At 38.1% G+C, this 27,841-nt stretch overlaps 1 protein-coding gene across 2 annotated transcripts in view; it reads left to right on the top strand.

The window, feature by feature from the left end:
• LOC149242002 (pentatricopeptide repeat-containing protein At5g67570, chloroplastic-like) overlaps positions 1-27,841 on the top strand; it is a 274,597-nt gene that overhangs the window by 159,432 nt on the left and 87,324 nt on the right. Inside the window, exons 3-5 of one of the 2 annotated variants that reach the window (XM_089374113.1) lie at positions 10,016-10,097; positions 10,198-10,389; positions 10,748-10,861. In XM_089374113.1, coding sequence (XP_089230239.1) covers positions 10,016-10,097; positions 10,198-10,389; positions 10,748-10,861 — 388 coding nt within the window. The remainder of the gene's footprint in view (positions 1-10,015; positions 10,098-10,197; positions 10,390-10,747; positions 10,862-27,841) is intronic. The other variant, XM_089374112.1, reaches the window with a different exon arrangement.

Raw genomic sequence — 27,841 nt, 5'->3', positions numbered from 1 at the left:
GCGCGGGGGAGCTAGGAAACTAGACCCCTAGGGGTGCGGGGGCGAGTCCTCGTGGAACACTGGAAAAATCCCAAGCTCCCTCCAACAATTTCTTTTTATCTTTTATTAGCGCTTAAAGTGGGTAAAAATGCCTCTAAGAGGGCAACCTAGAATACGAGGGAGATCTTTACAATGATGAGACTCTAACAAAGCTAGACTCTCTCCCCAAAAATATAACAACAAACTTGAAGATAAAAAAAACTCTCCAAAAGAGATTCACAAGGTTCAAAAGGCCCATGGCCTAGATGAGTTTGCAACTCTCTCTCAAGTGCTTATGGCCTCCCTGGAAATCAGTGTTTGGATAGCGTGAGGGGGTCTTGTATACACTCAAATGAGTAGTTTTCCAAAGCTTCTCCTCAAGCTCCTTACTGCCCAATGCTCAAGCCTATGGGCCACAAAACACAAAAAAATACCAATTGTCAGTGTGAAATTAGGAAAAAGAAACCAAAATTAAACTTAGAATTTAATTTACAAAGTAGTAGCTCAAGTAATGGGAGTGAACCTCCATACTTGCCTAGCTTTAGAAATGACTTTTGAATAGGAGATATAACTTTGAAAGAAGTATTTTGAATTTTAAATAGATGATCAAGTAGCTATAGAGTAAGAAAACTCCCTTTTTCTCTTTGTTGGATGGAAAATTTGGAGCGAAAAATTGATTGAGTCTTGGATCATTATGACTCTAGGAGTGAGTTGATCTAATTGAGATTTCTCCCACTTCTAGATGGATTCTTACACACAATACAAACGATCTTTCCTACACAGTTGAATACGTATTAGTTTGCACAAGATTAGAACAATATAATGAATAAGATAAACCAAACATTCCTCCTAAAATGAATTGGCAAGCTTATCCTTAGAATACTACTCTAATCAATGATATGTGCAAGATAGCTTCCACATGTCAATCCAAGCAATATGGCAAATATAAACTAATATTTATTCAATATGCGCAAGAAATTAAACACAATAGCAGTAGCATGAAAGGACATCACCTCATAATGCCAAGAGAACACTAGCCATATAGCTCTAAAATCTTGATTGTATTAAGAAAGTATGCAAGTACAAAATGACAGTTTTCTCAAGCCCAATAGCTTATTACATGATACAATATGAGAGCATATAGCCTCATTATATAGAGAGTTAGAAGCAAATTCCAAGGAAGAATGTATGTGAGAACTGAACTTGGAGCAAATCCCAAGGAAAGATAAGTCAAGTTTGATGTGGAGAAGATAGAGACATCATAGCAAAATCGAATTCCACAAGTGCACATCAAGGCAAATCGAATTCCATATATGGCATAGTAAGCTCATCCACGAGTGAATCCAAGTATTGTGATAACTCCAGCCAACAAATGCAAACTTGAACTAAGTGATGCCACATATGAAGATGATCCCAAGATAGCTCTGCGTGATTACTCCATGAATTGCGTGATTCCTCCAGGTGAAACTCGTAGTCCTCAAGAGTGGAGTGCTAAGAGTAGAAGAACTTGAGATAACTGTGAGATGAGGCCCCACCTAATCTTCAGTCCAAATATACCATAGAACGTTCTTTCAGTGCATGAGCTCCTATAATAAATTCGATTTTCCACATGTGCAATTGTTGCTTTATTTTTTGGAAATTCGATTTTATGAAATAATGGTGTATTTATAATGTAGTGTGCTTAGTGATCTTCCACATGTCCGTTGGCTCAACTCTTTGACTTAGGATAATTTCCAAGTCATTTCCACGTCATTCAGTCACATGGAATAATTTATTTCTCTCTATTTTATTTAATTCTAGCCTAATTAAATGCCAAAATTTCTACTAAACTTAGGAAATGTGGGTTTCGAGGGTTCAAAACACATTATTAACCTCTCAAAGTGTATCATAGTAGAAAGTTGAGGGTAAGAGGTGTAATTTTGATTACTCATACCCCATACAGCTTCTCTAGATTACACTTATTACAATTTAAATACAATTTTATTTGCAATTTTTGACTTGCAAGAAATCTAAAAATATTAAAAATGATTACCTAGACCTAATCAAATTCCACGAAATTTTTTGTGTGGTCTAGTATGGTAATATATACAGTCACCTCGGCTTTGGGGTAAAAAGTGAATGAAAAAACCCAGAAAATTATCCGCATCTGAAAAAGAAGGGGTAATTAACCAGATAAAAGAACACTACAAGGTGTACTCGTTCGTTGATCGAGTGTCAACATCTTAACCCTATTATAGACTCAAAACTCATTATTACTAGTATCACTTATTACAATTCCTCGCAGTGTGTGGAATCTGTGTACAAGAAAGATGATGAGAAGATAGAAGTAGAGCTAAAAAACTCTATTAATTGATGATCTCTGATGGTACAAGTGTCCTCTGGATCATCCTTGGGCATGGAGTCTTCATATAATCATCAAGTGCCACTATAGTGGTCAACAAGGTGTAAATGTGAAATTCTTCAAGGAAAATTTGGAGTTTGGAGACAGATCTAGGCTTTGAAGGGCAAAATCTTGTTTCAAATTTTGTTTGCAGGGATGAAACAATAAGATCATTCAGTAAAACTCCAGACCTGAGATTTCATTAAATTTTTGAGATCGATTTTGTGGCAAATATACAAATCTGGAGTGATTTTTTTTTGGCGAGGGTTTATGGTGAATTTTTTTTTTGTTTTTTAGGCCAAGGACAACTCTCAAGCCTAGCTGTTTCCTTTGCTGTCCCATTTATCCTTGCCACTGCCCCTTTGCTGCCATTGCCCCATCTCATTTCCTTTGTTGCCCTGCCTTTTTCACTATTACCTTACAACAACTTTTCTTCTCCTTTGGCGTGGCCTTTAGGGCTTGAAACCATACATTTTCATCACCTTGAGCCATTGTCATACAATTTTTGCCTCACTGTGGTGAAAATTTTGAAATATTTTCTGAGTTTGGATAAGATTTTTTTTCCATTTAAATCTGAACTTAAAGGAGAAGCTAAAATTCAGAGTTGACACAATTTTGAAGAAAAGAGTGGTTAGAGATTGGTGTTTTCAGATTTTCTCACCACTGGAAGATTTTGGCAAGGACTTCTAGGCCTTAGGCCTTAGGTTTCGTTCTCCAAACCTTTGTTTTTTTCATTGTCTCTGCATTATGCTAATAACTTTAAAACCGTGAGGTCAAATAAATAATTGGTGGTCATCTTGTCTATTTGGACTTTCATTCCCTTACATGGATTAATGATTGTTTCTCTAGCTGCTGTTAGCATTCCACATTAAGAGAATTAAAAAAAAACTTTAGGACTGTTTTGGCACTAAAGTAATTCACTGGAAAATAACTAGTTGGTTGCTGTCCTAAAGTTTTTCATTGGGTCTGTTGTCGCACAAATTGTCTAGACACCATGACAACGCTTAGAGTAAGGGCTGTCACTCTAATCCTTACTCACTTTGTTTAGACTTTTTCCTAGACAAGTCATGGGGGGTAGTCCTTAAGGTGAATGAATGAAAATAGCATGTGGAACACAGGCTCTAGGAGACTTGAAGATGGACAACATGATGAATTTAGAACAAATCTCGATCAACTGAGATGAATAGATTAACATAAGACACAACCACATGATAGAAATGATTATAGACTAGTGTCTTAGTATTCGATTAACCACAGATTGAACAACAACAGGATATCCCAAGTAATTTATATATGTGACAAATAGTGACGATCACGAATAATTTAATGTCAACGCCCAAAACCTTATCATGCAAGAGATTCCAAAAATAATTTTCATTAAGAATTTAGATCTAGAACAATTATCCAATAGGCAATATAATTTTTTAAAAACATTAATCGAACTTGCCAATAGAGAAATCACTTACCACGAAAGGACATCAAGGAACTTTAGATGAACAATTTAATTATTGCTTAAGAAATTAATTTAATGTGGTAAAATGAAGAGATTAAATTTTTAATGTGACAAAAGTAAATTAAAAGGGTTAATAAATCGAAATTTTAATGTGCCATGGGCCACATTAAAATTTTTAATGTGTTAGCGCAAATCCTCTTTTAATTTTATTCCTTAGCCATTCTAAAGTCACCAAAAGAAAAAGATTGTTTTTAAATGTTTTAGATTTTTTAAAATTTTTAAAATTTTTGGATTTTTTATTGTTGTCGCACAAAGTGTCCAGGCACCGCGACAACGCTTAAGGTAAGGGTTGTCACCCTAATCCTTATTCACTTCATTTAGACTCTCTCCTAGACAAGTCAAGGTGGGTAGTTCCTAAGGTGAATGAATGAGAATAGCCTGTGGAACACAGGCTCTAGGAGACCTGAAGATGGACAACCTGATGAATTTAGAACAAATCTTGATCAACTGAGATGAATAGATTAAACACAAGACACAACCACAGGATAGAAATAATTATAGACCAGTGCCTTAGTATTTGATTAAACATAGATTGAACATAAATAATATATCCCAAGTAATTTATATATGTGACAAATAATGACGATCATGAATAATTTAATGTCAATGCCCAAAACCTTATCATGCAAGAGATTCCAAAAATAATTTTCATTAAGAATTCAGATCCAGAACAATTTTCCAATAGGTAATATAATTTTTTAAAAACATTAATCACACTTTCCAATAGAGAAATCACTTACCATGAAAGGACCTAGATGAACAATTTAATTATTACTTAGGAAATTAATTTAATGTGGTAAAATGAAGTTTTAAATTTTTAATGTGACAAAAGTAAATTAAAAGGGTTAATAAATCGAAAATTTTAATTGGCCATGGGCCACATTAAAATTTTTAATGTATTAGCACAAATCCTCTTTTAATTTTATTCCTTAGCCATTCTAAAGTCACCAAAAATTAAAAAAAAGAAAGATTTTTTTTAAATGTTTTAGATTTTATTTAAATTTTTAAATATTTTGTATTTTTTAATGTTTTAGATGTTTAAAATTTAAATCAAAAATGAAAACACATTTTTAAATCATAAATAAAAATAAAAAGATGTGAAACAAAAAACAAGGCAAATAAAAATCAAATCAAATCTAATAAAACCAAAATCAAATTAAAACAAATCGAAATGAAAAATAAAGAATCATGACCAAATCAAATTTCAAATGAAAAAAGAATACATAAACCCTCATCCCTAAGGCATAAACAAATTAAATGAAATGAAAATTTAAAGTAACCTAACATAAAAGATAAAGTAAAATGAAACCTAAAGACAAAAATTGGATTTGAAATCTAACCTAGCTTATGTGCATACAAGTGAAATAAAAAAGGGAAAACATGTTTAAGTGTTTTGGTTGTTGCGTATGCAAGTTGGAAAGGGCAGTGACGACGACAGGAAAAGAAGGAGACGTGAGGTAGATCCGCACAGGTTTGCAGGTGAAGGAGCCTAGGCGGAGGAGCGAGGAGTTGTAAATGCAAGGGAGAATAGATAAGGGAAGGTCACAGGAGGAGAGGGAGTAGAAACAACGGAGGAAAATGCAGCAACGAGGGATCATGTTTGAGCGACGGATCACGTTTGAGCGAGGAGGACAATGAGGGCAAGGGTTAGCAAGGGTTCGAATGTAGCGGAAATGGAGTATGGGACAACAGTCGAACGGAGCTGGACGCTCGCAGCAAATGGAAGAGAGAGCCGCTTGCAGCAAATGGAAGAGAGAGCTTGGTTAAGTTTGCGAAGTGGAAATGTAACTACGACAGTGGTTTTCTGTAGGTAGAAACACAGGATGAGGAGGCTACGATGGAGGAAGCCACAAGTGCGGGAGGGAGCTGCGGATTTGTAGGTTAAGGCACAGGGAAGAGATCTGCGGAAGAGGAAGGAGCAGCCCACGCAGATGAAGAAAGAGGATTCGGGCAGCAAGGAGAAGAGGATGGCTAAGGTTTGCAGATTTGCAAGAGCGAGGGTTAATGTTGCAGCTCAATGAGATAAGGGTTTCTTACAGTTTTAATGGAGAATGCAAGCAGCAACAAAGTGCTGTGGGCCTTCGTAATTTTTTTTCGAAATTTTGTAGCGAAACAAAAACCCAACCATCATATCCAAAAACTCAGACAAATGGTAGCCAAAAAACCCCAAAAATTCTGATTAAAATGTTAAATCCTTTTTCTTCAGTTTTATTCCTCAAACCATCATGAAAGTTTCCAGATCTAAAAATTTCACAACCCTTCCCTTGGACTGCAAAATTAATTTGAATAATATTCCTGCAAAATGATGTTGATAAAACCCAGAGATCCAGATCTTACCCTCCAGAGCTTAGATCTGGACTCTACACAGATTTATTCCTCAGATCTGTAGTTGCATGACAACAAGAAAACACCCAAACCATATATACAATGATAAAAATTAAAACCCAGAAGAACCCATCTTAAAAAAAAATAATTACAAAATTTACAAGCTGCAGGTTCTAATCAGCTAGATCTGTCATTATACCGCACAAAAAAATAAAATTTTTAAATTTTGAGGTGCGAACTCAAAACTCTTTGTGCATCACCAACAAAAAATCTTATGATAAGATTGGGATTAATTTTACTGGGCTCCTCAGAAAACAGATCGAGAGTTGGCTGATCCAACTGAAAACTTCCCCTAATGTCCGAGGATCTAAAATCAAGATTTTTCCTGCAAAACTTAATCCAACCATTAAAAATAGAGCGAGAAAGTAATAAAAAAAATTAGACAAATAGAGATACCTGTTGTTATGTTCAAAATTTAGATTATTATTCAAACCTCAGCAACTAAACAAGATACCTGTACTCAAGTCACTCTTTAGAATCTATTATCAATGGCTTTAGAAAGAATTATGTATGAAAACAACACATCTTACAGTATTCCTATGAAGAGTAACACCAACAAACTTTACCCCAAAGTCTTTCTTTATTATCCAGGAAAAAGATTACACAAGAGCTTTTTGCTAAGCACACGACTCAAAGGTCGGATGGATCGACTAACAAATGACTTCCTATTTAAAGATAAATCCTCCAACGGCTAGTTTGAGTGATTCTTGTCAAAACAATCTCGACTGTTGATGAAGATTAAAAATTCTTTTAATCTCATCCGTCAAAATATTTAGTTCTTGAGGAAATTCGAATTTTTCAATTAAATGCATTTTAATTAACTCAAAAATTATTTTTTTGAGTTATTTTCCTCAAAATTTTGACTTTGACTTAACTCCAGGGATCAAAGGTTTAAAATTTATCAAAATAATTAATTTACCTTAGTCCCTGGGCTTCTTAAAATCTAACTTTTAAGCACTGACAGATTTTGCCTTTGGAGAATTTAAATTTACTTAGGGCCTAAAATTAATTAAATTTCTGGCTTAGGATTTTAATTAATTTTTGGCCATAAAATTTAATTAGTTAACCTATGAGGGGATAAATTATTTTTCCACCCCTTAAGACATTTTACATCATGATTTTCATATTTTTTTACATCATAAGGGGGAAAACCCATTTGTAATAGACCCTCACTGACTATCCATTTTTGCGATACAAATATAATCCAGCAGACCAAGCAATTTGTAATAAAATAACTTAACCAAATAGTTAGGATTATTCCCAAATTATTTTTACATAGACTCGATCTAGAATACTAGGACTCGCCTAGATCCTATCGACAAAATCCATTTCAACTTTGGGGTAAGACTGGAGGAAAATTCTGCCGACCATCCGAGAATGGATCGGTGAGACAAAAAACCTCCCAAAATGGAGATCGTCACTAGAAAAATAGGTTCACCTAGGTCGTTACATACATGACACGGATCTACTGAGATTATTTACATTATACACATGCATAAAGGTTTTACATAACATTTTGGAAGTCAAGCTGATGATGATAACTGGACGGCACATACACATCAATCAAGTGCTATCCCTTTTGCGAAAAAGGGGGTGTATTGCTATGGGTCATTGACACGTAGTGGTCAATAGGGTCTTTCAAAACTCTGAATACATTGCTGGCTTTGAATGCTCTTATTTGGTTGGTATCTTGTTGAATATGTTATATAATAGCCTTAGCATTACTCTCTTGTCTCATTGCTGATACACCTTATTGAAAGATATCTCTTATTTGCATTTAGAGTCTAAAGGGATTTGCTAAGTTTAACACTCAATTGGGTTACAATCTTGAGCGAATATTGGGCTCCTTTACTTGAAATCATTGACATATTTTGCGATTATCTAATTGAAGCATCAATAAGTATCATTGATAATCTCAAGCATTGGCATCTTGTGTTAGAATATTTTAAGAGCATTTACATAACCTATTGCTTCCTTTGAGATAATTTTCATTAGCGGATAATTTTCTGATCGAGTAATTGTTGGTACTCTAGTTCTCTTTTGCCATTTGGTTAAAGCATTATGGATCTTGGTTAATCATTAATCCACATTTGGCATCTGTAGATTAGCGAACACAATTGTTAAAATTATTGGGTGAAAGTATTTGCAATTATCTCATTGATTAAATATCCAAGCAAGCAAATATTCTAATGTTCATGGTTCTATGATTCTTGTGTAGTGCTCAATTGGGGGAGCTTTAGATCTATCTAAGTTATTTTGAGTCATATCTCTCATACTGGTAATTCCTAAGAGATTAATTAAATAAATTCCATCTTCATTACATTTTGTTAGCACATTGGCAATTTAATCTCTTGAAGTATATTTACTCTCTCGTGAAGCAATTGCAATTGTCATCTTGCATCTAATCTTGCAAGATATTGTATTGTGAGTTCAACTCATAATTGTAAGACATTGTAATGTGAATATCATAATTACTTGTAAATTGCTCTCAGATTGTTAACTGCTCATATCTCTGATTGTCTTGATCCTTTCTAATATTTCCTGGCAGCATTACTTACCTTATAGCTTGAAGTATTATTGTGCAAGTTCTTAATTTATTTAAGCATTGGTTATTAAGGCACTGGTCTCTTATTTTCCATCAAGTGTTGTTTGGATCTAATTGAACATATCGATCTTAGATTGCTCAATTTAATAGCCTAACTTTCCATCTAATCTTAGTTCAAGTTATTTAGGGAAGTGATTGCTTTGCCTCCTTGTCTCCTAGAACTTGTTGTTCCAAAAAGTTTTCTCTTTCTATCTACCCTTAGGTACTACCCCCTTTAGCTTGTCTAGGAGAGAGCTAGAATGGAGTGAGTAGGGATTAGGGTGACAGTCCCTATTCTGAGCGCTGTGCCTTAGGTGTACACTTTGGGCGACAACAGACACGATTCAAAATATTTTTCTTTCCATTGAGAAACTATAGTTGTATTCCTTCTATGCCAGCTTGTAGGTATTTTTGTGGGTCATAGAGATCAAGAGTCATAAGACTTTTAAGTTTTTTCTACTTTATTTGTAAAAGTTATCACCTTTCAATGTTATGGGTTGAAAACCTTGTAGAATTGGAGATTAAGTAGAAACAAAGGGCAAGAAGTGCACAATGAACAAATAGAGAAATCATGTGAATGTATGCGAAGGTGAGGTTTGTCATGTATTTTCTATTTATCCAAGGCAATTCCCCCGCCTCAAATCCGGTTCGACTCTCTTGTGTCGGCCATTAGTGATCTCTTGTAATTTACACATGGTGTATCAGGGTTATCCCTGATCAATATTCTTTTCCACTTTTTTAAGTTTCTTACATGTCCTTTCTGGTGAATGTAGGCTGTCGTTTAGTTAGTAAGATGTTTAAACTCCAATATTAATACCAGCTTTGTTGTCACAATAGCTCTCCAAACTGGGATGTAAAAATAACCTAGTGGGTTACCTCTCTATCAACACTGTTAATGATTTTTCTCTATTTTTGGGATTGAAGAATCTCCGAGGGGAACTCAGTTTCTTCCAAAGTGAAGGGTGTATTGTGTGAGTTCCATCTGCTAAGAAGCAAGAGGGCGTGCAGTTTTCCCTTCATGATATGTCACATGATGAAAAAGGGCTCATCTTATGTTCCTTTTTTTGCAATAAAGCTGACATAAGTAGTGAAGCTCTTTGTCATCCAATTCACTGTAGTGTTGTGGCTTTTGCAGATATGTATATACAACATTGATTGCTGTCCTTGGAAAGGCAAGGAGGCCGGTAGAAGCATTGAACGTCTTTCATGCGATGCGTGTAATGTGCTTGTTGTTGTGATTAGCTAGATATAATCATTTATTTATAGCCTTTGATATTAAAATGTTCATAGGTTCTATGTGCATTTATTTTTCTGCAGGAACATATCTCCTCTTACCCTGACATGCCGGCATATCATAGTATCGCAGTTACTCTTGGGCAAGCTGGCTATCTCAAAGAGCTTTTGAATATTATTGATTGTTTGCGGACAGGTCCTTCCAAGCTAATGAAGAATGTGAAATTTCTACATTGGGATCCTCGGCTTGAACCAGATGTTGTAGTCTATAATGCTGTAGGTGATTGAAAGTTCAGACTTTTTTGTTCAAACTTTTTAAAACTGTTTACTTGGCTCTTGTCTTCTTTTGATAGGGTAGCAATAGGAGCTTATTTTGCACTCCCACAATGTTGTTACATTGGAAGTACTTTTGGGTCCCATTCACATACTTATTGTGGTCATTCATTGGACATTAAGAAAATTGTATTATCTTATTTTATCTATCACAACCATGTATATGGACATGTAGTTCTTCCCCCTCCATTCCATTTGATATGTTTTGGGAAGGGAGAAAGATGCTTTGGATTTATGATTCCTGATTGGATCCTAGCAGTATACTAAATTTTCAAAGTTTTCATTTTTATTTTTTTCACAGGTCATAAATGCCTGTGTTCCTTGGAAGCAATGGAAAGGAGCCTTTTGGGTGTTGCAACAAATGAGGCAAAGTGGGTTGAAGCCATCTAGTGCAACATATGGGCTTGCAATGGAGGTATTTGACAAATCTGCAAATCAAAATCCTACAAAATTTTCAACTCTTTTGAAGTATTTGATTTATTTCCAATTATTCTCTTTTCTTTTCTATTCTAGTTGTTTTGATTTTGTTTGTGATTGTTCAACAAGGTTAGCAGCAAAAACTTTGTGATTTTCCAAAACCCAAAAGTTGCGATATCAGTTACATGGAATTCCTTACATTGGCATGTGATTGGTAACATGGAATGCAGGTATAGCTGAACCAGGGGGCATTACTGCTATAGGCTAGTCTCTTATTCTGTCTATACATATTAACTTTTACCAGTGTTGTTGAAAACAAATAATAGCAACCCACTTTGTAGAAAATTATGAAAGATAAAATAAATATCTCCTAGATAGGGAATTTATTCTAACTCCAGAGTTAAGCATAACACTTAAATGTCATGACAACTTGATTTACTCAACTGAAGTGTGTTTCCAGGTTAGGTGTCCATCAAATCCTGAATTATGCATACAAAAAGCTATTGTGTGAAAACACTAATATCTAAGCTGTAAAAGCTTCTGTTAACGAAATAATTTTTAGTTTTAGTTTTTATTTATTTTTATGATAGTTATATGTCTCATCAAAATATCTACATTAAGTTTCCGATGGTGTGTAGAAAGGAACACACACCCCCACTTTTGCCTCTGCTGGCATTTGTGCAAAAGGCATTTTGGTGGTCAGGTCGAATTTTCCATGGAAGCTCTTTGGCTTTTTAGTCCCCTACAGTGCTACATGCCTCCGAGGGAGATTCTGAATTCTAATAAGGTGGACAAATTTAGAAGCATCTCCCCAGGAGATGATGACCAATTTGATTGATTGTCACATCCTGAAATTTTGCCTGGTCTTTGCTGTTAGCAAAGACTTTGTCAACTTGGATTTTGGAACATATTTCTCAACTCTCATCATGAAGAAAGAGACATCAACAGGTTTTCATTGACCATTAACTGATCTTTTAAACAGAACAGTCTGTGTACTGTTGACAAGAATAACTTGATGGGCATTTATGTAGCCTAGGAGATGACAAATATCAGAGCTGGTACTTGAGGACCATCCTATATGATGGATTTGAACAAGTCAAATTCTCTGGTTCCATTTTTTAATTGTGGTGCAGGTAGAAGAATTTGCGAATGGGCTTTCAGCAAACTTCATAAAATAATGGCAGATGCTGACACACCTTATGTGAAGTAGTGGACACAATAGTGTCTAACTTTATTGATTCTAGGCTTCTGCAAAATTAATCTTCATGATGGGAATATCTTATTCCCATCCCAACCACTGCTGGAACACATGGATGGTGGTGATCACGATGGGGTTTTTCCGGGGGTTTGTCCTACTGTCCTGCGGTTTATACAAAGTCCTTGCGGTCGAGGCAATTCACGCGAATGGGGTTCTGAAGCTTACATAATAGATTCTAAGGAGTTAGACGAAATTGATGGATGTTGAGTCAGCGTGTAAGGCTAGTCAGTGTTGAAAATGTAACTAGTTTTAGTCTTCATAATTGTTGTACTCATTTCAATATGTATCCTATGTAACAAACAAGAAAAGAAAAGAAAAGAATATTATTATTAAAGCATGGGTTTCATGCTCATTATTGATGGTCATCTAGGTAAAAGCATGTTCTTCGTGCTTCTAGGGTTTGTTAGGTCTTAGGATTAATTGTCTTGAGTCAAAGGAGTCAACTTCATGTTTATAAGACCCTTTCGGGAAAAATGTAACTGTAAAAGGAATTATTTTGAGTCTGAGAAACTCCAAAGTTAGAAGTCGGCCTAAAGGAGGGAATTTGACCCCTTGAGAAGGCTATGTAAAGAAGTAGTTCGACCTCATTTGGACACACTCACTTCACAAGTTCGATCTATCAAGAAAGAGTTTGATTTATAGTTGGGAAGTTGGAGGAAGGAGAGCCAAGGTCTAAAAGAAGAAAGAAGGATGTAATATCTTGGTTTTGGGCTCTATCTTTGTCACATGTGTGAAGTTCTAGGGTTTCTGGTTCTGCAGAAGGAGGCCAAAGTTGTAGGTTTGAATTGCAAAAGGACGAAGTGCAAGATCTTGTAGTTGGGAGGGAGGAAACCTTGTATTGACCTTGCCGACCTTGGAAGAGCAATCTTGCTCTAGGCAGGTCTCGAAAGGAGCTGGATTAGGGTTCCCAAAGAAGCTGCAAGACCGAAGTTGCAGAATTGAGTTGTAGTAATGAAGTTGGTACGTTGAAGTTGTAGTATTGAAGCTAGTTGGTACATAATTAAGGAAGGACTTGAGGAAAGGCTGACTTAGTACTAGGAGAAGGACTTGGTCTAGGGTTTGGGTCTTTATATCTCATTTGATGTAGATTCTAAGAAGAGAAGAGTTTCCAGGTTTTTCCCTTGGAGGGGTTTTGCCCTGGTTGAGAGCCTAATATTTGGTCTCTATTGTTGCTATTACTGTTCTTGATATTGTTTAATGAAAAGATATAACTAAAGAACATAAAGAAGATAAATAAGTTTCACAAGCAAATATCAAGGTTAAGGAAAATAAGATTAATAGCTGCCATTATCCGTTCTCTAACATGGTATTAGAGCTAAGGTGAACAAGGAAGGCAACTAGAAGGACACTAGAAGGGATTACTTGTCAAGGGGAAGGGAAAAAGGAAACTTTCAAGATAAGACTAAAGGAGAAGTATTCAAGAAGGATTGAAGACTCACCTAGAAGTAGGGTTTCTACATTGAAGAAAATCAAGTCTACATCAAGCTCACATCTAAAGAATAATTTGAAAGGAAGACTTCAAGAAGATTGTTGATCTCTCTCTCTGGAAGAAGTTCTATTTTGAAGGTATCTTTGAAGGAAGCATCAAGGGACTTCAGAAGCTATTATCAATGACACTTCAAAGATCTTGAAGGCATCAAGAAGATTGAAGATATCATCAAGTAGAATCTTGATCTCAATTAAGTATCATATTACTACATGTCTGAATCTTCAAGTCATATGGGTTCTTTGTTCAAGGAGAGAAATAAGCTTGTTGGGGCATCAAACTATCTAGCATGGAAGAAAAGAATCAACTTGATATTCACAGAACAAGAAATAATGGAATATGTCGTTGGGGAAATCACTAAACCAAGCAAGGACAAGACACAAGAACTAGCAAAGTACAAGAACGGGGAAGTAAGGGCTCAATGGATCATAGTTGAATCACGTAATGATTCTCTTGTTTCATTTGTTGCAAACCTAAAGACTCCCAAGGCCATGTATGAAAATCTAGTGAATTTATACTCTGTAAGTACATCAGAACAAAAGATGTCTTTGTGGAACAAGTTATATAGAATGAAGAAATCAAAGGATGAGGATGTGGCAACCTTTCTCATGAGATTCTCTCAACTAAGAGACCATCTGCAAAGAATTGGGGAACCAATTACTGATTAAGACATAACTATCTGTGTACTAAATGCATTTCCACCAGAATGGAGCAACTTTGCAACGAGCATCTACTCCAAGAAGGATTCAACTCCCTTTGATGAGATGTGGGCTCAATGCATATTGGAAGAATCAAGGATCAAGGTCAAAGATGACATTGGATCAGATGAGCAGTCTCAAGCCTTTCTAGTTTATGTCAAGAAGTTGAAGAAGGGAAAGTTTGGAAAGTCCAAGAAGAAAGATATGTCCAAGGTTCAATGCTTTAAGTGTGACGAGTTTGGACATTTTGAGAAGGACTGTCCAAGCCTATAGAACAATAGGAGAAAGGAAATGTGTGAAGATCATGTAGTTGAGGTAGTGGAAGAACCTGAGAAGAAGTTGAAGAAGGAAGAAGTGAAGGATCTTTACTACTGAAGAAGGTTCATTAATTGTTAGGTTCTTTATAGGGATTAGTCTTTCTTTTAGGACAATATGTTTTACATAACGTCATAGAAAGAAGCATATGATAGTAGCATGTCTAGAATTTACATGATTAAGTTGCTTTATAGAGATAATCTAGTCCATAGTTTTAAAAACCGCCCGACATGAACCTGAAATTGTTCAAACCGGCCGGTTCATTAGGCAACCGGATCGAACTGGGAAAAACACTCGGTTTAAGGGTTGACTTCACCAAAAAATCACATAAACTGGACCAAACCAACTGGTTTATGATGGAACCGACCGATTTATGGTCAAACCAACTGGTTCCATCATAAATCGGCTGGTTTATTGCGAGGCCAGCTACGAACCCCACACAATGCAATTTTGTTAGTTTTGAAGCTATTTTGAGGGAAATTTGGGGTTGTTTTCCTCCAAAAACAACCCCTCTAAGAAAAGCATCCCTACCCTCTCATTTGCCTGACACATCTCAACCCTAGCAATGTTGGCAATTAATGCTAATGTTAAATTCTTAAAGTAAAAGTGACATTTCCATTATTTTTCATTTTCATCCTTTTACTTAAATTTTTACATTACTATGAAATGGTTCAGGATGTTTGAGAGTGGTTTTGACCTCATTGGATTTCATATGGAGAAACTAGAATTTTAGATTTCACTTAAAATTCAGCAGACTTAATGGTTTTCAAGATTTCATGGTTTGGAGGTTTGCAATGTTTCCATTTGATTCTATCATGCATGAGGGTATGAGATTGGCATTTGATCAAGAGCATGAAGCCCTTTAAGAACCTTGATGTTGGTGGCATTGATTGTTAAACTTTGTTGATGTTGGTGGTATTGATTGTTGAACTCGTCTACCATGGGCTTAACAAGAATGTACCCTTCACTCAAAAGAAAACAATTGGTTACGCATGCTAATATTTTTCTACCACATTATAAGATTGAGGAGATGAACCCCTCACTCAAACCAAAATCATTGTTTAGGCATGTTAAACTTTTTCAATTTTTATCATTTTATAAGGTTGAGCAATCTAAGTGTAAATACTTTGAGCTAGATGATTTATGTATCTCTTGTTGATGATCCCATTTCTAGTAGTGCTGAATCAATGATGAGTTTCATGAGTGACCATGTTGATCAATGATTTGTAGTTTTGATGTCTATTTTTGCTACTACTACTACTACTACTAAAGTTGTAGAGGAGTTTTAGGAGTCCTCAAACTCTGAGCCATATTATTTATGTAGCTCATGTTGATGATCCCTTGTCTAGTAGTGGTGATGAGTTTGATCATGATGAGGAGTGATCATGTTGTTGATCACTGATATGTAGACTTGTAGTAGGTCAGTGGCCCCATAGCTTAGAGCATTGTTTTCAGACTCTAGAGGCCATTTAGAGCCTCATTGATTATGTATTTTGTTGCTGATATGTATTGCACTCGGTGCCATTTTGATATATTCAACTTTGCATGGTCTATGGATAAGCAAACCTTGCATATTTTGTCTCTATTGGTTTGGAATCATGGTTTTAAATCTTAAAAATAGTTTTTTTATTAAAAACTAATTATTTCATGTATTTTTTTTAAAGATCGGTTCATTGAGATTTGACCAATCCCAGTTTGACCGGTTCCGGTCTAAAACCCAGTTTATTAGGTGGACCGGTCTGGTCACCAGTTCCAGTTTTTAAGACTATGATCTAGACAGATGGATAGATAAACCATTTTGCATATTGATCATCCATGCATTATCCAACATTATGTTAAAGGAAGTCGTCTTGCTTACATGGATCATCATGATCTTGGACAACCATAATTATGACAGGTTCTTGGAAGAAGCACTATGACAATGGTTAGTAGACATTCCAGGTAATGTGGAACCAATACTGGTAAAGGGATGAAAGAATGCAATGGGTCAGGATGCAGGTTCTTTGTGAGATATATGGATAGCTGGATGATTGGATGAAAGCATAGGAATGCATGTTGGATATAGAACTTTGGATAAGGTTCATATGTATCAAATCTTGTGGAGAGAAGGTGGTCATAAAATATTCTTAGGTATATGGATATATGACGCTTGAAAAGAATAGGATTTGACTTAGTTAAGGATGTATAAAGAATTTAAGACTAACATCCAGTATAGTCTCCGAAAGAAAAGTTGTAACTTGGTAATCAAGTTCGATCCTTGGGCACTCTAATGCATGAAGGAAGATTCATATGGAGATGGACCATGAGGATGTTGATGGAACGAGAAGGTCATCATAATGAGGTAAGTTTGATTTTCATTATTGTTGGTTATCTGGTTAACATATTATTTTGCTACCTGGTAGAATGTTGCAGGGATACATGATGACAATTGAGGCAAGTTCAATAGTATGGATGAAAATGTATTCAGATTATTGAGGGAAGATGAATATCTAATACTTGGCAACTGTGAAGTCAAGATGTGGACATCTTGGGATTAAAAGGTAGCAGTGCGAGAAGATAACCTGAAGGTCAAAGGAAGATCACTTTCAAGAAGAAGCTATGATCAATTTGAAGTTTGGAAAGGCTCAATGTAATGGCTTCATATCAAAGAAGAAATTGATGAGCAAGAAGTTTGGCATGGAACCTATCACAGATTGAAGAGAGAAGGTGGCTCCATGATACCTTGAAATAAAGAAAGCTTGATGATGTAGAGGAAAGAGGGAGCCGGGCAACTATGAAGAACTGGTAGCTGATACTCTTATGAAGACGAGCTGTAAGGCTTGTGATGATGACTTCCCAAATAGAAAGGAAGTCTGGGATCTGCTCTAGGTTTGAGAGGGAGTAAAGGAGTCTCCTTGTATTGGTGCAATATTCTATTCTCAAGATTAAAATAGAATAGGGATGTCCTCTTTGGTTGAGAGAGATTGATGTTGGACATCACATGATCATTCTCCTCTTCAGGTGAGGAAGAGAGAATGACAGAGGATTGGATAAGCATTTTTGGTATCAAGAGGATATAGGTATCCAAGAGAAGACTGGTCGAAGAGGACTGATATTCTTTAAGGACTCATTGGAGATCCAAGATAAGAATTTCCTAAAAGGACATACCTTGTAGACATCGGGGTGGGGTATGTACCTTGTAGAGGTAGTGTGGTATCACACGTAAAGCCTCCCAACATAACGTTCTTGATTAAAGTAGAGCCTGTCTAGTTAGACCTCAGAGACAACGCTGGTCATGCTGATGATGCTTACAATATGGCTTATCAATCTGACTCTTCTGAGGAGAACTCATCAATTTGAGATATGATGTTGTACTGGTTGTACAATTATGAATACCTCCCTAATGAAGAGGGAGTGTTGAAAATGTAATTAGTTTTGGTCTTCATAATTGTTGTACTCATTTCAATATGTATCCTATGTAACAAACACGAAAAGAAAAGAAAAGGTTATTATTATTAAAGCATGGGTTTCATGCTCATTGTAATGCCTCGCCTATAAATAAAATACGAGTATTAGCATACATACCAGACCTCCATATGGTAGCTACGATGCATGGACCCGCATGTATTGCACTATATGTAAACTAGTTACTACAGGAGGAGATATAAATTAAGGTAATAAATTAATACCTCACTAGAGTATCATATATATGGTAAGTCTTTAAAACCAGCAGAAAATATTAATTTTAAAGTACAGATTAAAATTTACAATTTAAAATTAATAAAATAATAATATAAATTAATTAAAATTATAAATTTTATAAATTTTATTAATTCATTAAAAACTAAATAAACCTTATTAAATCAAAATACGTATTCAAATAAAAATCAGTGAAATCAAATGAGATTTGATTTCATAAAAGTTACACGTAACCAAAATATTGACATGAAGATGAGAAGAAGGCGGTGGATGAGGAGATAAAAGGAGAGGGGAAAAGCCATTTTGGGGGAGAAAGGCAGCAGAGTTAAGAACAATTTTGGATACTGTAGTACAGTTATGAAGGGAACTTGAGTCTTGATTATACTGATGTTTTTGGGCACGGGGGAATCCGATTGCTTCAATTGAAAGATTTCTGAGACTGATTACCTAGGTTGTACTGAGTTCGGTAGGGAGGTTTTGGCCGTTTTAGTAACGCAGCCAGACAAGAATTGCAGTAGAGCAAACAGATCGTTAGCAAAGCAGACAGGTTGGTATTCATTAAATTAATTATTTAAATTCTATATGTAAAATTTCATGTTCTGCTATTTTGAAATTAGCTTGAGACAGGGTTCTTACACTCATTATTGATGGTCATCTAGGTAAAGGCATGTTCTTCGTGCTTCCAGGGTTTGTTAGGTCTTAGGATTTATTGTCTTGAGTCAAAGGAGTCAACATCATGTTTATAAGACCCTTTCAGGCAAAATATAATTGTAAAAAGAATTACGAGTCTAGAAAGTCTGGGAAACTCTAAAAGTACAAGTCGGCCTAAATGAGGGAATTCAACCCCTTGAGAAGGCTATGTAAAGAAGTAGTTTGACCTCATTTGGACACACTCACTTCACAAGTTCGATCTATCAAGAAAAAATTCGATTTGTAGTTGGGAAGCTAGAGGAAGGAGAGCAAAGGTCTAAAAGAAGAAAGAGGACGAAATGTCTTGGCTTTGGGCTCTATCTCTCTTACACGTGCGAAGTTCTAGGATTTTTGGTGCTGCAGAAGGATGCTGAAGTTGCAAGTTTGAATTGCAGGAAGACAAAGTGCATAATATTGTAGTTGGAAGGGAGGAAACCCTATATTGACCTCACTGCCCTTGGAAGAGAAGTCTTGCTCTAGGTAGGTCTTAGAAGGACGCTGGTTTAGGGGTCCCAAAGAAGCTGCAAGACCGAAGTTGTATAATTGAGTTGTAGTATTGAAGCTCGTAGGTCGAAGTTGCAGTACTGAAGCTGGTTGGTGCAGAATTAAGGAAGGACTTGAGGAAGGGCTGAATTGGTACTAGGACTTGGTCTAGGGTTTGGGTCTTTCTATCTCATTTGAAACAGATTCTAAGAAGAGAAGAGTTTCTGGGTTTTCTTGTTGGAGGGGTTTTGCCCTGGTTGAAAGCCTAATATCTCTGTCCTTGATTGTTGCTATTACTATTCTTGATATTGTTTGATGAAAAGATCTAACTAAAGAACATAAATAAGATAAATAAGCTTCACAAAAAAATATCAAGGTTAAGGAAAATAAGATTAATAACTGCCCCTATCTGTTCTCTAATAGCCAAGAGATAGAACTAGTTGATTTTGAGGATTAGGCTCAAATTTTCACCTCATGGTCTCTGATGTCGTTGGAAATGGCATTCTGGCAGAGAGAAATATGTGATGAGATGAGTGATATCCAAATGAGGAGAGAGGTCACTTATATTTATACACTTATTTGAGGGTGAGGAGACACATCTATTGGGCTTTTATGCCTACATTTGACTGAGGCCGACCTTGACAATTTGTGCATGAGAGAGAATAAATTCAAAATTCCATTTATGCTTATCAAAATGAGATGATCTTTGTATCAAAATTGGACCTCTTGAAACGAGGAATCCAATGCAATAATCATCTCCATCATATGAGCTGTCCTAAGGTGGAATTTGGCCCTAGTTGCCAATTTTAACAATACTATCAAGCATGAGCATTCCAACCAAATGAATGCCATTAAGGATAGGGTATGGGACTCGATTAAGACAATGAAGGATGATCACACACAACAAATAAGAATAATGGAAGAAAGGCAATTACAGGTAATCAGTGCCATGGGGGTTAACTACGCTGACAAGATAAGGACCATGGAGCACAATCACACACAGGTAATGAAAGCCTTGGAAGCTAAGCGTTTCACTCTTCAAGACAGACTCGTGGAGACAAAAATCGATCAAGCAAAATTAATAGTAAGACATGACAAGGAAATGAGTTCCATGTAGAGGAGGTTGGAAGAAATGGAAAAATTACAAAAGATGGATAGGTTGCAGAAATAGGAGTTTCAACATGGATCAAATAATGAAAAAAGAAAAGAATTTTTGAAGCCATCCAGTCCACCAGAACGATTCTCATCTCACTATAAAGAAGTCTCTTGTCCCATTGAAAACAGGTTGATTGAAAATGCCATGTTTGGAAAAGAAATTATGAAAGATCAAACTTATGTGTCACCTTTGGCAGAGTATATTCAAAATAAGGTTGGGCATACTTCAGGCTCTTCAGATATTTTGCCTGAACACTATCAAGATCAAGACAAGAAATCTACATGGGTCTCATTATTGACATCACATCCCACTACGAACAAAAGTAAAAGGCAGAGGAAGAGAAGAAGTAGGTTTGATGCATCTGATGGTCGAGAGTAGCTTGATATTCCGATAAGACAGAGTCCCACGATATGCAGGATCAAGCATGGCACATCAGAGAAGCGGCTTTCAGACCCGCCAGAGAGCAGACAGATGCTCAATATGCACTATGTTGAAAACGTCTGATGCCATGGGGCATCTTTTGTATAATATCCCTAACCCTACTCTCTTTTATTTTATGTCATTAGGTAGTTTTATTTCATGCATTTATATTATGTCTTCTATATTTTAGTCTGATAGAGTAGATTTTTCTATTTGAGTGGTATTTTCTATATATGCATGATGATTTCGATGTTGAATGGATATATATTTGATGGACTTCTATTTTCTTGGATGCAAGATTTGTTTATTTCTGTAGCATCGGATGTGTTCTAGCCATGAAATTTGGTGGAGAGGCAAGAATACATAAGATGTCCAAAACCCAGAAATTGTTTTTGGAAATTCCACCTAGAAGTGTCTCAATTAGATTATTAACCAATTTTTAAATATTTCCTAAGTCTAAACTTAGGGAATATGGTTAATTAATTAGTATTAATTGAGATAAGGTGAGAATCATTTAGAAACTCACACAGATTGACTCCAAGATGATCCTAGCCATTGATTAAGATTAAATCTTAGTCGTTGGTGCTCCTGTAGAAATTTCTCATTTCCCACCCCGGTTTTCAGTTTCTCCTTATTTCTCCCATATAGTTAAATGCCCTTTCCCATAACCATACATTCAACAAGCTGGAAAAAATAAATATTGCTGAAAACACAAATTCTGGAAATTTTACAGAATGCTGGAAATTGCAGAAATAAAAATCAGCAGTAATAAACAGCCATTAAAACACATTTAAACACTGAGATTTTTGGTCAACTTGACCCTGGAAAAACCCCCTACAACTCTTGGGGAAAACCAGTTTGAGAGCTCTTCTTTATTTCTGGAAAATGCCTTTTTACAGTGAGAGAAAATGTTCAGCAAAAATCAACAAACAGACTTTTACAACTTATCTCAGCCTTGCTGATACACCACTGCTGATACTCCGCAGCTGTTGCTGTTACACCGCGGCTGTTGCTGTTACACCGCAGCTGTTGCTGTTACTCCGCTTTCAGCTTTGCTGTTACACCGCTTTCAGCTTTGCTGTTACTCCGCTTTCAGCTTTGCTGTTACACCGCTTTCAGCTTTGCTGTTACACCACCCAGAAATCTCCCTTGCTCTCTTGCTCTCCTTCTCTCAATCTGCTCATGAAAGAATGAATGATCTTTTCCTCCTTTTCCTCCCTTAACCCAACCCTAAGTGACTTTTGGGTGATCCCTAAATCCAATTGCTGAAATAGATTTAGATCAATGGCTGAGATTAAATACTCATTTAAATCTCACTTTCTATTTTTTAATTCACCCCACTTTAATAAAGACCCACTTAGTCATTTATTTCTAAAGTCACTTTTCCTTTCTAATTTTTCATTGACTTTATAAAAATCACTTTAAAATTAGACTTAGTAACTTTATCACTTAAAGTCACTTTTAAATTAGATTTAACTTTATAAAAATTATAAAGTTACTTTAGGAGAAAAATTAAATTCTTTTGGACACTTTTCCCTAGGCCAAAGATCAAAGCCTAAGGGAACCACCTGTCCTCCGGTACCAAATTTCAACACTCCCTCTTACCAAGGAAGGTGTTCCTCACCACACCCATCTTGTCTCTGAAGTAGACATGCTTGCCCCGTGGTAAGGCTTTGGTAAGAATATCTGCAACCTGCTCATCAGTGGAAATATACTCAAGCTTCACAACTCCCTTCTGAACATAATCTCTGATGAAATGATATCTGATCCCGATATGCTTTGACCTGTCATGAAATACTGGATTCTCCGTGAGTTTAATGCAACTCTGATTATCACAATAAATCACTGAAGGTCTCAACGGCTGACCAAATAAGCCAAACAACATCTTGCGAAGCCAGATGGCCTCACAACTAGCTAGACTGGCTGCCATATACTCTGCTTCCGCTGAACTTAGTGCTACTGACTGCTGCTTCCGGCTGAACCATGACACTACTGCTGAACCCAACCCAAAACAGCACCCTGAAGTGCTCTTCCTATCAGAAGCACAACCTGCCCAATCAGAATCAGTGTATCCTGCCAATCTCACTCCATCTCCCTGCCTGTAGTCCAGACCATAATCCACTGTCCCTTGCAAGTACCGCAAAATGTGTTTTGCAGCCACCCAATGAACCTTCCTAGGCTCACACATAAACTGACTCATCGTGTTGACTGCAAACAATATCTGGTCTAGTGTTGACCAAATACATGAAGGAACCAATCAACTGCCTGTACAATGTGGGATCCACCAACTTGGAATCCGAAGCATGAAGCTTCTTCCAGTTGCTGATCATCGGTGTCGACATGGGTCTACAATCCTCCATGTGGAATCTGCTAAGGATGTCCACAATATACTTCCCCTGCCCCAGGAAGAAATGCCCCTCCTCCTGCCACACCTCCAAACCCAAAAAGTAATGCATCAAGCCGATGTCCTTCATCTCAAACTCCACCGCAAGATCTCTCTTGCAGTGCTCTATGAGTCTCTCTGCACCTGTAATGATCAAGTCATCCACATACAGCACCAGAATGAGAGGCTCCTCACCAATCACAATAAAGTAAAGGTTCGGATCTGCCTCACTCTTTGTGAAACCCATCCCCTGCAAATATGTATCTATCCTGGAGTACCAAGCTCTGGGAGCTTGCTTCAGGCCATAAAGGGCCTTCTTCAGTCTGCACACATGGGACTCCTTCCCATGCACCTCAAAGCCCTGTGGCTGCTCAATGTACACCTCCTCCTGTATGAAGCCATTGAGAAATGCGGTCTTCACGTCCATCTGGTGGATCTTCCAACCCATCTCTGCTGCTATCGATATAATGGAGCGGATCGAAGTATATCGAGCCACGGGAGCGAAGGTCTCCTCATAATCAACTCCCTCTACCTGGGAGAACCCTCTAGCCACAAACCTTGCTTTGAATTTCTCAATGCTGCCATCTGCAACATGCTTTACCTTGTAAAGCCATTTGGAAGTAACCACGGATTTGCCCTCAGGCCTCGGCACCACCTCCCAAACATCATTCTTCATGATAGAAGAATACTCCTCCTGCATGGCCTCTCTCCAGACCTGCTGGCTAGCTGCCTCCTCATAGCTAGAAGGCTCAGAGTCAAGGATGCTGGTAACCATCGCCATATAACTACAAAACCTCTCAGGTGGTCTACTCTCTCTTACCGGCCTCTTCGGCTCAGCAACAGATGTGGCATCTCTCAAGGTGTCCTGAAGCCACTTGGGCTTCCTCTTCCCTGAGCATGCTTCTCCCATAGGAGAATGAAACTCCTCCTCCTCATCACCATCAGTAGCCTGAACTCCTGACTGTCTGTCAGTTGTCCTCCTGCCTGCACCTGAACCTGTAGAAGTTGAGGTACTGTGTGAACTGTCCATCAGTGGACTCCCTAGTGAACTGCTCTGTGAACTGCTCTGCATGCTGCTCGGAGCACCACCCCTCTGGCTCGGCGAGCCACTGCTCACTGATGGACCTGACATCCTCATAGATGTACCTCCGGATCCTCCTGATCCCTGCCCACTGGATCCCTGCGACTGACTCAACTGCTGCTGAGGGTCTGGCTGATCCAGATACTCTAACTCCCGTGACCTCCTAAAGGCCTTGTCCTCCTCGAACTTCACATCCCGTTTGACAACAACTCTCCTCTGTGCAGGAATGTAAATCCGAAAGGCCTTTGAGGTCTCACTGTAGCCCACAAAGATACCTTTCTCTGCGGTGGGCTCTAGTTTGGTCCTCTTCTCCTTGGGTATATAGGAGTATGTAATGCATCCAAAGATATGAAGATGACCAAGATCAGGCTTCTTCCCAGAGAAAGCCTCCTCCGGAGTCATGTGCCCCAAGGCACGATGCGGACTCCTGTTCTGCAAGTAAACAGCTGTGTTGCAGGCCTCTGCCCACAAGAACAATGGCAATCCCTGATCATGTAACATGGCTTTGGCAGCCCCTATGATGGATCTATTCTTCCTCTCCGCAACCCCGTTCTGCTGGGGGTTGTAAGGAACAGTGAACTCCCTCCTAATGCCTGCCTCCGCACAATAGTCAACAAACTCTCCAAGGGTGTACTCTCCTCCATTGTCCGACCTCAGGGACTTGATCTTCCGACCTGTCTGTGTCTCCACAAGAGCTCTAAACTCCTGAAACCGCTTGAAGACCTCACTCTTGGTCTTCAAAAAATAAATCCAGGTCCTCCTGGAGTGATCATCAATGAATACAACATAGTACTCATATCCACTCAAGGAAACATGAGACATCCGACCGCTCACATCTGAATGAATCAAATCAAGTATCCCATTCGCTCTGCTGTCACTGCTGGGAAAAGGGGATTTGGCAAACTTGCCCATAGCACAACCTCTGCAAGTATCAAAGTGATCAGTACTGAAATCTGGCACACTTGTAGTGATCTCCCGCAATGTCCTCAAGGCTCCATGATACATATGTCCCATCCTGTGGTGCCAAATCTCACACAGCTCAGAACTGCTAGCTCTGCTGTCGGTACTACTGCTCAATGCCAAAAGGGGCTGGAATACAAACTTGTACACCTATGCATGGCGTACACCTATCACTCTAGCTGAATCAGCTGGAGTGCCCCTGGGATACATCAACACCTGTCCTCCCCTGAACAGTACCTCATATCCTCTATCCTCCAAAGCTGAGACGGATATGAGGTTCTTCCTCATCCCTGGCACATAAAGAACCTCTGACACCTTCAAGAGAGGTTTGGACTCCCTCTGAAATGTCACTGTCCCCACCCCGACTGCTCTAACAACTCTGTCATCACCGAGTACTACCTCAATATCAGTGCCACTCTCTGAAAGCTCTGAGAAGTACTCCCGGACTCCTGTCATGTGACGTGAAGCCCCACTGTCCACATACCAGATACCTGAAGATGCTCCGCTGATCGAGGGAAAAGCATGCTCCCTCTGAACCTGTGTGGCAGGTGATCCTGCACTAGAGGACTCACATGTAGTGAACGCAAACTCCCGGTCAAAACGACCAGCAAAGTCCTCAATCTCTGCTGAAGCTGCCACGTCCTGGTTCTTCCCCTTCTTCTTCTTCTTCTCCGGACACACAACTGCATAGTGTCCCATCTTTTGACAATTCCAACACTTCACCTTGGAATAGTCCTTCTGTGTGTTCCCCTGTTTACCTTTACCTTTACCTTTGCCCCCACCACCGCTTGTGGAAGCCTGCTTCTTCCCTTTGCCTTTCTTGCCTCCTGCCACCAGTGCTACGTCATCATCCTGCTCAACTGGCTTGGCTGCCCCAAGCTGTCCTTTCTTGATCTCTGTCTGAATGCAATCATCCCAAAACCTCTCCCATGTGGGAAGGGTCTCACGTGCACAAACCCCATCAACAAAGTTCAACCATGAACGGGGGAGGCCATTCACTGCAATCCGCACCAACTCAGTGGGTGAAATGGCCTCTCCAATCGCTGCCAACTCATCTCTCACATTAGTAATCTTTGTGAGATATCCAGCTGCACTATCATTACCCATCTTAATGTTCTTCAGCTTCTCCTTCAGGACCATTTTTCGGTTCTCATTGGTACTCTGGTAGAGATTGGACAATGCTGTCCACATCTCATGGGCATTGCTCTTTCCTCTCACATGAGGAATGCAATGGTCTTTGATTCCGTCTAGAATCAGCCTCTTACCCTTGTTGTTCTTTTTATTATAAGCAGCCAACTGAGTAGCATCAGTAGGCACAACAACAGGGTTCTGTGCTGTATGCACTATGATATCCCAGACTTCTGCCTCCTCAAATATACTCTGCATTCTCTCCTTCCAAACGCTGTAATTTGTATGCCCATCCAACCTATCCTCCACCCTCAATCCAATGACATCCTGCTGTCCTAAAACTGAAAAATAGCACTGCTGTGGTAAAGATAAAACTGCTGTTTATGAAAAAAAATCAGCTTGCTGGAATTTTCTGAGTGAAAAATCAGCAACTGTAATTTTTCCTTTTGCTGTCCCAAACTGCCCTTCAGCACTCAAGCTCTGATACCATGTAGAAATTTCTCATTTCCCACCCCGGTTTTCAGTTTCTCCTTATTTCTCCCATATAGTTAAATGCCCTTTCCCATAACCATACATTCAACAAGCTGGAAAAAATAAATATTGCTGAAAACACAAATTCTGGAAATTTTACAGAATGCTGGAAATTGCAGAAATAAAAATCAGCAGTAATAAACAACCATTAAAACACATTTAAACACTGAGATTTTTGGTCAACTTGACCCTGGAAAAACCCCCTACAACTCTTGGGGAAAACCAGTTTGAGAGCTCTTCTTTATTTCTGGAAAATGCCTTTTTACAGTGAGAGAAAATGTTCAGCAAAAATCAACAAACAGACTTTTACAACTTATCTCAGCCTTGCTGATACACCACTGCTGATACTCCGCAGCTGTTGCTGTTACACCGCGGCTGTTGCTGTTACACCGCTGCTGTTGCTGTTACACCGCGGCTGTTGCTGTTACACCGCGGCTGTTGCTGTTACACCGCTTTCAGCTTTGCTGTTACACCGCTTTCAGCTTTGCTGTTACACCGCTTTCAGCTTTGCTGTTACACCGCTTTCAGCTTTGCTGTTACTCCGCTTTCAGCTTTGCTGTTACTCCGCTTTCAGCTTTGCTGTTACACCGCCCAGAAATCTCCCTTGCTCTCTTGCTCTCCTTCTCTCAATCTGCTCATGAAAGAATGAATGATCTTTTCCTCCTTTTCCTCCCTTAACCCAACCCTAAGTGACTTTTGGGTGATCCCTAA

The sequence above is a fragment of the Pinus tabuliformis genome, chromosome 8, assembly GCF_031772625.1.
Source record: "Pinus tabuliformis cultivar Carrire ecotype Pingquan chromosome 8, CPIR1, whole genome shotgun sequence".
Classification (NCBI taxonomy): domain Eukaryota; kingdom Viridiplantae; phylum Streptophyta; class Pinopsida; order Pinales; family Pinaceae; genus Pinus; species Pinus tabuliformis.
This window is presented reverse-complemented; position numbering and strand designations above follow the sequence as displayed.